The following is a 12,717-nucleotide window of genomic DNA, read 5'->3' on the forward strand; positions in this document are numbered from 1 at the left end:
TATTCCCCATGGTCCTTACGGAGTTCCCAGCATCCACTAGGACGTCAGAGAAATAATATTACCAGTACCGTACAACCCACCTCCATGGCATGCAGAGAGATAAGGGGGCGGGCATCAGGCATGCACGGCACTGCAGAGCGCCGGCTCTGTTCCACTTCCTGCCTGGAGCGAGTCAGTTCTTCTGCGCCGGCTCAGTCTGTTCTACTGTCACTGACAGACTGTTGACTGTGCCCCTCTGTGTGATGAGAAGAACTGACTCGATCCAGGCAGTAAGTGGAACAGAGCTGGCGCAGTGAAGAACCGCTGCTCACTGCACCAGCTGCAATACCGTTTGCATCACACTCACTATCAAATGTTTTTCCCATTCTGTGCAGTGTGTGCGCAGCTCATTACTTACTCCTCCAGTGTGAAGAAATCAGGCTGATAGGGGCCGGAGCTGACGTCACACACCACCCGGAAAACGCCTGGGACCACCTGGGTTTTCCCAGACACTCCCAGAAAATGGGCAGTTACCACCCACAAACATGCTCTTCCTGTCAATCACCTTGTGAATAGCCGTGTGATCGAAATTTTCGCACCATCCTGTCGCTGTTTGGTGACGCGCGTGCGCATTGTGGTGCATATGCATGAGCAGTAATTCGATAATTGCCTGCTGTGCGAAAACGCACAGCAGCGATCAGGTCTGAATCGGGCCCTTAGTCTGTTGGTGCTGCTTCACGATGATTGTGGTGGCAGGGTTCTACGTTGATTAGTCGGAATCAGGACATAAGAGTGGAGCTGATAAGACTTACTATCTTATTCAAGGTCACTGGGGCCAATTGAAAATGAAAAACAAATGTATATATTCTTCCTCATAGTTTTTTTAAAGTAAGATCTATTACAGGTAACAGCCTTTACAGCCCTGCATTATATACAGTACATATCCAAGGTATGTTGTTTGATAAAAATTCCATCTTCTTCTCACCCAAGTGCACATAACATGTGCATGTTTCACTGCACTGCATCCCATTGCCAGGTTTTAGAGACCCCAGAAGAATATAGAAATTAAATTATTACTACAGTAATTCTATTAAATAAACATTTCATATATGTAGAAAACTGCCATATGCCATTTTGGAATAGTCATAGTTTTACCATAGATCTATCATGAACAACGCTGCAGATGGGATACAAACGGCAGCGTTATCAGTAAGACAGTGTTTATAACTGAATGCCTGGCAGCTGCTTCCTACATACTCCTTTCACCATAATTCTAGTTAATTAGGAGCGCGACCGGGCTGGCTATTGAGTGGAGGTGGAGCCCGGGCTCTCTCCCCCACCCCCCCAGCAGGGGTGGATGAGGGAGAGATCACATCTAAGGAGCACGACTGGGCCGGCTAGAGAGGGGAGGTAGAGGCCGGGCTCTCTCCGGCATCCCCCAGCAGGGGTGAATGAGGGTGAGATCACAACTAAGGAGCACAACTGGGCCAGCTAGAGAGGAGGTGGAGGCTTGGCTCTCTCCCCCACCCCCACAGCAGAGGCGGAGGAGGGAGAGATCACAACTAAGGAGCGCAACTAAGCCGGCTAGGGAGTGGAGGTGGAGGCCGGGTTCTCTCCCCACCCCACTAGCAGGGGCGATGAGGGAGAGATCACAACTAAGGAGCACGACTGGGCCGGCTAGAGAGGGGAGGCAGAGGCCAGGCTCTCTCCCTCACCCCCACAGCAGAGGCACAGGAGAGAGAGATCACAGCTAAGGAGCGCAACTGGGCCGGCTAGGGAGGGAAGGTGGAGGCCGGGCTTTCCCCCCCCCCCCCCCCAGCAGAGGCAGATGAGGGAGAGATCACAACTAAGGAGTGCGACTGGGCGGGCTAGAGAGGGGAGTTGGAGGCCGGGTTCTCTCCCCACCCCACTAGCAGGGGCGGATGAGGGAGAGATCACAACTAAGGAGTGCGACTGGGCGGGCTAGAGAGGAAGGTGGAACCTGGGTTCTCTCCCCCACACCCCCAGCAGGGTCAGATGAGGGAGAGATCACAACTAAGGAGTGTGACCGGGCCAGCTAGAGAGGGGAGTTGGAGGCCGGGTTCTCTCCCCACCCCACTAGCAGGGGCGGATGAGGGAGAGATCACAACTAAGGAGCGCGACTGGGCTGGCTAGAGAGGGGAGGTGGAGGCTGGACTCTCTCCGTACCCCCCAGCAGGGGCGGATGAAGGAGAGATCACAGCTAAGGAGCGCGACTGGGCCGGTTAGAGAGGGGAGGTGGAGGCCAGGCTCTCTCCCCCACTCACCCCCAGTAGGGGCAGATAAGGGAGAGATCACAACTAAGGAGCTCGACTGGGATGGCTAGAGAGGGGAGGTGGAGGCTGGGCTCTCTCCCCCATCCTCCCAGCAGGGGCAGATGAGGAAGAGATCACAACTAAGGAGTGCGACTGGGCCGGCTAGAGAGGGGAGGTAGAAGCCAAGCTGTCTACCCCACCCCCCAGCAGGGGTGGATGAGGGAGAGATCCCAACTAAGGAGCGTGACTTGGCTGACTAGAGGGGAGGTGGAGGCCGGGCTCTCTCCCCCATCCTCTCTGCAGGGGCGGATGAGGGAGAGATCACAACTAAGGAGCACGACTGGGCCGGCTAGAGAGGGGAGGTAGAAGCCAAGCTCTCTCCCCCACCCCCCCCAGCAGGGGCGATGAGGGAGAGATCACAACTAAGAAGCACAAATGGTCCAGCTAGAGAGGGGAGGTGGAGGCCGGGCTCTCTCCCCCACCCCCCAGCAGGGGTGGATGAGGAAGAGATCACAACTAAAGAGCGTGACGGGGTCGGCTAGACAGGGCAGGTGAAGGCCAGGCTCTCTCCCCCACTCACCCCCTGCACGGGCAGATGAGGGAGAGATCACAACTAAGGAGCGCGACTGGGCCGGCTAGAGAAGGAAGGTGGAGAATGCAAGATGAAGAGCAGGAAATCAGGGGGTATGCAGTCAGCATACCGATAGTTGGGATCCCGGTTGTCATAATATCGATGCCCGGGTCCCAACAGGGCCACCATACTGCCGCTGCTATACCGGCGAGGTAGGTGATTCCCTGGCGAGGTGGTGAGTCCACGATACCCATAGAGGGAGAAAAGAACCTGTGGCGAGCATAGCTCACCACTGAGCCCACAAGGGGCTTCGTTGTGCTCACCCCCTGCCAGCATTCCACCGCTCATGATGCCGATGTCGGGATCCTGACGTTCGGCATCCTGGGCGGCAGGATCTCATACCGAGCCACATCAGAGGACTCGGCAATACCTGTGGAAAATTCTCTGGCCTTAGAGTCCTCCCACCACCCTAAGAGGCCTGCAATACCTCAATTCAGTGATGCTGTTGGCAGGGAGAAGCCAGCAAGGAGGGAAGACACACTAGTAACAGGTAAGTACAGAGTTTGAGCAGAAGAGGGCATGGAGGAGTGGGCATTGGATTACAGGGTATGTTTAATAGACACAGGACATGTCAGGGAAACAAGTGGTGTAGATTCCAGCTGCATATACTATAGTGTATTAAATTGTCATATAAAATCATTGATTCTATATGACACTTTTCTTTAGTGCACAATAAAATAGGCAGCTCGAATCTACTCCAGTTGTATCCCTGACATGGCCTGTGCTGTAATAATATTGGCATTTTATAACAAAGCTGTCCTGTTATTTCTTTTATATACTGTGTGTATATATATATATATTTATTTATTGAAATATAGCAGTACCCAATAATTACTTTTAAGTCACAGATCCTGCCAATCCTTTTCTGGAATGAATTATGTATGCCGATTAACCACCTAAAGGAAGATGCCTGATAAAAATCAACACAAAATGTATATGTCCATGAAAAATATTTAGACTTGATTAATTTTTGCTTATATTTTGCTTAGTCTTTGTTAAAGTAATATGAAGGGTTTTTATGATATTTGTCTGCAGTGCACCACAGATGTTGATGATATTTTATGTCAAAGAACCACATATGGTCCTACAATACAACACAAGTGCAGTTGGATTTAACTGTGTTTTTATTTTAACTTAATTTTTTTAATTTTTCAAGTCAGTTAGTGCCCCTAAGCTGTTACTGGTGCTTAATGAATTTATATTCTCTTCATTAATGAACCAGGCCACAAAAGGGTTGCTTCCAATGTATGTACACAACAGATGCATTTTAAACACTGCTGAGTAACACAGAGCCCACCCTGACCAACTTGCTGCCCTAGATAAGATTTTGTATGGTGCCACTCCCATGTGGAGCTTTTAAAAGCAAAGAGGCATGGTTTCCCCAAAAGGTGTGGCCTCATGGTGTTGTGCTCCCCTTACCCCATTGTGTTGTGCTTTTCATCCCACGCAGCCCTCCATTGACATGTTCTGCATTGTTCGGTCTGTCCCCTCCCTGTTTGTCCTGCATTGTGCTGTTCAGCCCTTCCCCAGCAGTAAGTCCTGCATTGTGCTGTCTGCCCACTCCACATCAGAATGTCCTGCATTGTGTCTACCCCCCATCTGCATTGTGCTGTCATGTGAGTACTCTGTAAACCTTGACTCATTGGCACTGCCGGTTCCGGCACACTACCATCCCTGACATCCTGGGCATTTCCAAGCTTCACTGATCCGTCACCCCTAGGTATTGTCCTCTTCACCCTATGTTCTGTATTGTGCACATCCCTCTCCTCCTTGTGGATAACTTGTACCCCTTTCACACTACACAAATAACCTAGTGTGAAAGGGGTCAGTCCCGAATTCCCGGGTTGCCTGACCCAGGAATAAAGACGGGTTATTCCTGGGTTATGTGCAGTGTGAACGGGTTGCTGGGTCGATGCGACCAGGGAACCGTTCACAGTATAGGCAAAGGTGGCAGGGAGATGATCTCATCTCCTAGCGCTGCCTCTGCACCTGACCCCGATGCCACCTCTGTCCCCGCCCGATGGCAACCCGACCCGGGTCGGTAAGCCAGTGTGAAAGGGTCCAATGCCGGGTCGCACCCGGGAAGGACCCGTTTCCAAATCCTGGGTGCGATCTGCAAGCAGCATTACCTTTGCATGCTATGGTCCTCTCAAGCTCCTCTACTGCGCAAAGTTCTGCCACTGATCATCATCAAATGACATCTGTCTGTGATCCCAGTGCAAGCCGCCAGGCTGCGCTACACCGGGACTATTGGAGAAGGAGCAGATCACCCTGAAGGCCTACTGTATACAGTGACACTCGTCCGTCAGGCTTCAGGTACCTGAACAGTCAGGCCGGTAAGTAATGCGATACAGCGTGCTTACCCATACCACCAAACGTAAACCATTGATATTCTGGGGACCTATATAAAATGAAGGACCTTGGGTACATATAAGCAGGATTTTTGCCCGGGGCGCCACCTTCCGGAGGGCTCCGCGGCCGTCCGGAGGGCGCCGTCGCAAGATCCACTACTGGTGCCGCCCGGTGCTGTGTAGATGCCCGGTGCTTGTGGGAGCGGCACATAGACGCTAGGGGTCATAATTGACCTCTAGTGTCTATGCGGTGCTATGGGAGAGACTTCATGACGTCTCTCCCATAGATCTGAGGAGCGGCGCCGGCGGGCGGAGACGGAGGGCAGAAGCGGTCGAGAAGCAGGAGCGGGGATTGTAAGTATTAATTTATTTATTTATCTAAACGGCGCAACTCTACAGGGGGCACAGTACTGCTGGCAATACTACTGGGGGCACAATTCTACAGGGGGCACAGTACTGGGGGCACAGTTCTACAGGGTGCACAGTACTGGGGGCAATACTAGTGGGGGCACAACTCTACAGGGGGCAATAATACTGTGGGCACAGCTACAGGCCAGGGGGCATAACCTACCACGCCCCTTCTCCATGAAGCCACGCCCCCATTTTTTGCCCGGGGCGCCGCAAGGTCTAGATCCGGCCCTGCTGTAAGCCTCCATCAAGATAAACATAACAGAGCAGAGGGATGATATTTAAACTTTTTTTTGTGTGTATTATATGCTTAGTTTATTATAAAAAAACAACAACATTGGTTAACATTAGTCTTGCAGAACCAATGTTTACAACTAAACAACGTTTTGTAACCACAACCAATGTCTTTCGACGTCATCCCTAACATCGCGTGTTTATCACCTTACTATAGTACGAGAGTCGAGACTCACACTGCCAGACCAGCAGCCCCTGCGCCATGATGCCCCCTCTATGGGCATTCCCTCAGTTAGCCGCCCTCAGTATTGCCTGTCTCACATGCAATATGGCCGGTGCTCTCTTATTTACTCGCGGTTGGTTCTGTCCTCTCGGATCTGCCTTGGTGTATCCCGGGCTGCCGTGTACTACCCGATACCCGGCGGACGGGGGTACCAGGCCCGGCGGGCAGTGTGACGGTCAGCCCCATAGGGGTGATGTGCGGAGAGGCGGGGCCACAGCGTTCTCTTTCCGCTGGACCCGCCATCTTGCAGGTAGCCGCATGAGAGTTCGGCTCCCGTGGTGACCGGGACATTCGCTTCATTCCCCGGCGTGCTCGCTGTAACGGTGGCCGCGGTGTTGGGGGAACAGCCCGGGAAACCGGCCGTGGGGATCTTGTGTGCGGGGAGGCGGGTGCTGGGCCGGTGTGGCAGGGCCGGCTGTGGTGTGTGAGGGCGGCTGAGGCCCGGCAGTGTGTGCTCGGAGATTCCCAGCCCTGTATCCCCCAATCTACTCCCCTCCTCGGCCACATCCAGAGTGCTGCGACTCCCTGTTACCCCAGCGGGTTACTGGTAACCACCTCCCCTTAGTATGGGTCACTCTGTGTGTGATGCCTGCCGCCAATACAGCTTATTTCCCTGGTGTCTACTGTGGGGAACCCCGGCGGCGGCCTGGTCTGCCAGTGTCATACTCTGGCATCCTGTGTAGCCCCTTACACACGTGTCTTTTGAAGTTTGTATGGGTTGGGGTGTTTGCATACAGGGTGATATAATGTTGGATCGGGGGTAGTCAGTGTGTGGTACTACACATCCCAGCATGCTCTTCTAGTTTTATATATTAGCAGTTTTTTATATAGCACAGCATATTCTGTTGTGCTTTACAATTTACTGTTCGGGTAAGCGAAAACTTTGAGGTCGTGCTGAGATTGGTAGTTCTACAGCATCTGGAGTGCCACATGTTGCTTACCATTGTGTTAACAACTTGTGCTGCCTAAGCAACTTACTTATATAGTGTCGTCATTTATATTCATGTACTTTTATGCGGTTATGTTTAAAAGCCATACCCCCTCTAATGGTGTTTTTTATTTTTATGTGCATGTTGACAGCCGTGACACACTAATCTTTATTTTACAGTAAGGTGCAAAAATGACGAACACAAGGGGTAAAAGGCGCGGTACCCGGTACATGTTCTCCAGACCCTTCCGCAAACATGGTAAGTTAAGCAGTTGTGGTTTAAAATGTGTGTCTTAAAATATGGGCCCATACCCCTTGGTGCACATTGTTCCTTTAGTTTCCAAAGTGTAGTTCTAATCTGCAAGTGGTGATAGATGATTGTTGTGGAAGGAGATTTCTACTCAGAAGACAATGTTTCCTTTAAAGTAAAAAGGCGTTAGTCCGTTGTAACAGTCTAGTTATCTGGGTATGGCGTAGATTAGGTTTTGGCAGGTCCCTAAACATGTGCACCCTCTTCTGGTCCCCCTGCACTGGACGTTTTCCCTGCAGAACATTATAATTGCCACCTCCCCACTGTTAAGTGAACACTTAAGAGGAGAGTATTTTAGTTTTATGGTGGGCCTCCCAAAACTAATTTACTTTTTCACTTTTAAGTGGACTTATTAAGTGTGTAGTTACCCTGGACTGTTGAGTTTCTAGAACAAGTCTAAAGGGCCCTATACACTTGCGTGAATGTCCGTCTGACATGTCGCAGGCGATCACCCCGGCAGGATCACCCAAGATGCATTGTATGCAAAAGGACAGCATACAATGTATCTTGGGCGATCCCAGCCATGCTTGCGGGGTCGGACATAATTGAATGTGCAGCACATTCAATCTGGAGGATCCGATGCTCACGGGAACGCGAATCGGAAACTCCTTCAAAATGCCCGATTTCATCCGATATATCAGGGCGAAATCGGATGAAATTAGGCATGATCGTCCTAGTATATGGGGCCCTTTACTAATCTGAATCTTTAATTGTGATGCAAGTTAAAAATACATTACTGTCATTTCCATTAGTAGCTTGCTAATTGTTCCTTAGTTTTTAATATGGAAGACCATTGAGAGATCACTATTGAATGGTGGCGACATTGCTGCAATCGCAACATGCTTTTCAATGGCATTTAGCCATCACAAGGTAACCAGTTGATTAGTGCAGTTGGTGCCAGCAATCCACACCTCAGCAGAAGTGCTGTTCTCAGATCACCACTTCTGGACTTATGTAACATTGGATGGTGGTTAACAACTGCCACAATTCCAGAAATTTCACTTCCACTGAGTCGGTGACAGGCTGATGTCAACTATCGCTTTCCGTTGTCCTCAATGTTTAAGACAGTGGGTTAAATATTCAGTACTTCTATATTTGTCAAAATGCAGTTGGTTAATGAGTCTTCGCATTAAAGCTCCAGTGCTGCCTTCCTGCATTGGGCGTCACTGCCAGTTCTCCTGCTTTGGCTGTTAGATGTGCAGAAGCTGGGGAGGAGAAAAGCCGCCCTTTTTTAGGTGCTAATTTAGCTTCGGGTTGACAGTCAATAGGTCGACCACTATTGATCAACATTGGGTGGAAGGCTGACACATGAAAAGGTCGACATGACATTTTCTTTACTGTGTCTGGTGGTTTATGCGTAAGATGACCAGGATCATGAATTAGTGCACCACATCCCCTTGCGTGGCTTGCCATGCTGCGGGCAAGGTTACTATTTCCAATCGTAGCCCACACGGATGGGGAACTAGAGGGTGCCTGAAACAGTTAAAATGGCAGAGGATGGAGTCTTTCCTGCAATGCTGTTATCCCTGTGGCTCCCAATGGCAGCCAGGTGATCCAGAGTCTGCCACCCTTGTTGCAGCACCCTCACTGAGGGAATACTGTGAAGGCAATTGTGCCTAGTATCTGGATGTGATGGTCTTTTGGCTGGGGTGTTAGCTGAAGTACTAGGTTGCTACCACCTGTAGTACTCTGGGTCCTACTCTCTTATGGTGTACACACGGTGAAAGTCACCTTGCGATTCCGATGTGCAGTCAGCATCGCAAGCCTAGATAGACTGTGCAGGCAAGTCAATTTTGACTCTCATAGAAGAGTCAAAATTGACACTTGGCCAAAATCGCACATAGTCCGTATCGCAAGTAGTCATTATGTGCTGTGATACCGACCTAGCCCCTGTCGCATAGTGAGAATCGGGGTTAGCCTGAATCTCACGGTGCACCTTTATGCAGTGTCCATGTTGAGCAAGGAGTTTAATGAGGTGACTACAAACACCACAAAGAATTGTGCTCTTTGGGCTAACACATTCTCTCCCCTCTGTTTGAGAAGTGGCTGCAGAGGTGGGAACTGAGGCATGACTGGTTTGTCCCCTTTAGGCTTTCTATAAACCAATCCATTCACGGATCCATAGCTTTGTATATCCCTGCATGCACTTATTCGGGTGTCCAGCTGAGATGTTGATCATACTGATTTGTAAGCTACAGTGACGTTTGGTCTTCCTGTATTGCCACGTATATAGTGACACAAGCTTACTCAATGATCTTAACAGCAGGTGTAAATTTTACATATTCCTTCCTGTTTAAAATGTCGACACAATGTCTTTTCCTGAGGATTTAGTTCTTGCAGTGGTTCCCAAACTGTCCTCAAGGCACCCTAACGTTCTAGGTTTTAATGATATCCATGGCTGTGCAAGATGGTTAAATCAAATGAAGGCACATGTGACCAAGCATGGTTATCCTTAAATCATGGATTATTAGTGTCTGAGGACAGAGTTTGGGAACCTGAGTTAGTGACAATGCTGGTGACTTGTCTAATTTCCGTATGGTTTTGCATCTTTACTGGATATTGTCACAACACAGAGCTGCTCTAAGGATTTAAGGTACTTTTTCCTGTGTTTAAAGTTAGGTGATTCTGCAGGTTTACGTGATTATTCCAACACCTTGTGCTGCATTTTTTTTTTTTTTTTACTATTCAGTCTTGTTTTCCAGGAGTGGTTCCCTTGTCAACATACATGCGCATTTACAAGAAGGGTGATATTGTGGACATCAAGGTGAGGACTTGACAAGATTTTCATAAACCTACATATAATGTAAATCTCTTTATTAAAAGGGTTCTTGCACACTTTTCAGTAGCAGCTGTCTAGCACCTGCCAGCATCAATGGGAGACTAGAATTGTATACTAATTGAGTCAAAGTGAATTGTGTTGCTCTATGATGATCCTTCTCCTTAATATTTACTTTCTAAGTAAATATGATTCATTCATTTCACCGGTTCTGAGAGCATTTACACCCTTACATGTTTCCGTACTAAAGAAATGTCAGTCTTGTTACATTCTACTGATTAACACTTCCTACATTCTAGGCTACACCGCTGTCCTTGTAGTGTCTCCGGTCATTGTTCCCATTGTGACTGCCACCTTAGTGGTCTGTTACTGTGGTACAGTAGTTTGGCTTTGATAGGAGCGTATAGTAACATAGTAGTTTCCTGACGATAGAACAGCATTTGATGGTGTTATGATTTATAAATGACGACTTGCGTTATATTAAATGTCTAAATAAGATTAGAGCAACTCTAACCCAATGCGCCTTTTTTTTTTTTTTTTTTTTTTTTTTTTTTTTTTCTCCCCCCAAGGGTATGGGCACGATCCAAAAAGGCATGCCGCACAAATGTTACCATGGCAAAACAGGCCGTATCTACAATGTGACACAGCACGCTGTCGGTATCATTGTGAACAAGCAGATCAAGTAAGTGGCTACATTTTTGGTGACTTAGCTGCTTCAGAGCCCTTTTCACTTTACCATGTAGATATACAGGTATCTATATTGGTCATTCAAAAGGGCCATATTAAATATCCTCTTAAAACCCAAGCCATATTTCTTAATTGGCTTTGGATCCTGTCAGGGGAGATACTGTAAATATTTTTGCAATTAATGTTATGGAACAGTCCAGTAAAATGTACCATTGACTTTATCACAGCTGCAAATGTGTCTGCATAAGTGCTTCTACATATTACAACAAATGCATGGTGTTCCTTTGGACTATAATAGTAGGGGCATAACCCAAATCACTGTTTGCAGCAGCCAAGTGCAAAGATAACCATATTTATTGTATGGTTACTGAGGGTTTTTTTTTCTTTTTTCTTTTTCATTATGGTAAGAACATCTTTATAAAACTTATCCCACACTATTCTATATAGCTTTAAATATTTGTAAAAACATTTTTTGGAACATTAACAGATATATCAGTCTACTGATGATCACTGCTTTTTATTTACCCAGCCTGGTGTGGTCTCATCTGAATCAACCACACCAGGCAAGTGTTTAAAAGGTGACTTAATAAAATGGCCCCTTCAAGACACACAGCCAATGTCTTGCTGTAAATCTATGCCAGTTAGCATCTGATTAAACAATTTCCTGACATTTGTGGTGGTGTTCTTGTGTGTACTTACACAGGGGGCTGTGCAGTGTGAGAAATGGCTAGCTTCATGCATTACAATTTGGAGTTCACAAAGTTAAAATATATACCTGTGACCCAGAGGTGCTCTGTTAACCTGACCACCTGGGTTCTGTGCTACCTATCTACTTGTGTGTTCAATGGTGCAGATATAAGTAGTATAGGGGCGTACTGTCTGATCTTGTGTAAATGTGAACCTCCCTGGGCAAGAGTCACAGGTCTGGTTAACTCACATCAGTTAGAAACTATGCAGTGATGGCGTCAGGGACCTGTGATGGTTCCCTAGTTAAGTAACTGTTTCTCTGTGATCTCCAGACTCACTATTTGAGTGATAATTAAGGATCTCTTGTGTTCAGGGTCTTCCTGTTAAGGTTTTTGTTTGAGCAGACTCTTACCATGGTATCTCTTTTCAGAGGCAAGATTCTTGCCAAGAGAATTAATGTCCGTGTGGAGCATGTCCGCCACTCCAAGAGCAGAGACAGCTTCCTGCAGCGTGTCAAGGAGAATGAAAAGAAGAAAAAGGAGGCCAAGGAGAAGGGTGTCTGGGTGGAGCTGAAACGCCAGGTATGGTATTACCCTGTACGCCTGGCTGTACCCTGTCTGCTCAGTGATGATTCTTCTCCTAACAATTTTACTTTTAATAGTAAATGAGTAAAAACATTTCACCGGTTCTGAGAGCATACATCATTTATAGACTGCATATCCAATTACTGCATTGTGTAATGGTATGTTTTTGTTTTCTTCACAGCCAGCCCAACCAAGAGAAGCCCACTTTGTCCGGACATTTGGGAAGGAACCAGAGCTCCTTGAACCTATTCCTTATGAGTTCATGGCATAATATGATGCAATTAAACCTTCTTTTTGGAAGCCAGTGCTTGTCTGCTGTCTTGCTACATTTTATATCTGTAAAATAGGAAATGGTCGCAGTTGTAACAATTTAAAATCCTCACCTAACAAGTGTCTGGATGCCACTGTTGGTATTCTGAGCGCTGACATCCCAATACCATCACAGTTATCTAGAGCAGTGTCCCTACTCCAGTCCTTGGGGACACACGACAGTATGTTCTCCAGATCTTGTAGCTGAGCACAGGTGTAGTCATTGCTGGCTGGCACATTTTAAGAGCTGCACAGGTGGAGATAATCATTTCAGTTA

General features: G+C 47.9%; 1 protein-coding gene and 1 non-coding gene across 3 annotated transcripts; both read left to right on the forward strand.

Annotated features, from left to right (window-relative positions):
- Positions 1 to 6,372: 6,372 nt before the first annotated feature.
- On the forward strand, positions 6,373 to 12,435 carry RPL21 (ribosomal protein L21). Of its 2 annotated transcripts, none has more exons than XM_063951712.1 (6): positions 6,373 to 6,409; positions 7,268 to 7,346; positions 10,100 to 10,161; positions 10,743 to 10,855; positions 11,978 to 12,128; positions 12,313 to 12,435. In XM_063951712.1, exons 2-6 carry the CDS (start codon positions 7,280 to 7,282, stop codon positions 12,400 to 12,402), a joined length of 483 nt encoding a protein of 160 aa, XP_063807782.1. In that variant the 5' UTR covers positions 6,373 to 6,409; positions 7,268 to 7,279; the 3' UTR covers positions 12,403 to 12,435. The 2 variants fall into 2 exon arrangements, with proteins under 2 accessions (XP_063807782.1, XP_063807783.1); XM_063951713.1 differs by lacking the exon at positions 6,373 to 6,409 and adding an exon at positions 6,544 to 6,706.
- Positions 10,891 to 11,023, forward strand: LOC135054284 (small nucleolar RNA SNORA27). Its single transcript, XR_010243482.1, has one exon. It is a non-coding gene; the product is annotated as a small nucleolar RNA SNORA27 (small nucleolar RNA).
- Positions 12,436 to 12,717: the final 282 nt, after the last annotated feature.

The sequence above is a fragment of the Pseudophryne corroboree genome, chromosome 2 (assembly GCF_028390025.1).
Source record: "Pseudophryne corroboree isolate aPseCor3 chromosome 2, aPseCor3.hap2, whole genome shotgun sequence".
Lineage (NCBI taxonomy): Eukaryota > Metazoa > Chordata > Amphibia > Anura > Myobatrachidae > Pseudophryne > Pseudophryne corroboree.

Coding starts and splice junctions, on each gene's coding strand:
- RPL21 (XM_063951712.1), top strand. CDS start 7,280: ATGACGAACACAAGGGGTAAAAGGCGCGGTACCCGGTACATGTTCTCC. Junction 7,347..10,099: donor CAGACCCTTCCGCAAACATG/GTAAGTTAAGCA, acceptor CTTGTTTTCCAG/GAGTGGTTCCCTTGTCAACA. Junction 10,162..10,742: donor GTGATATTGTGGACATCAAG/GTGAGGACTTGA, acceptor TCTCCCCCCAAG/GGTATGGGCACGATCCAAAA.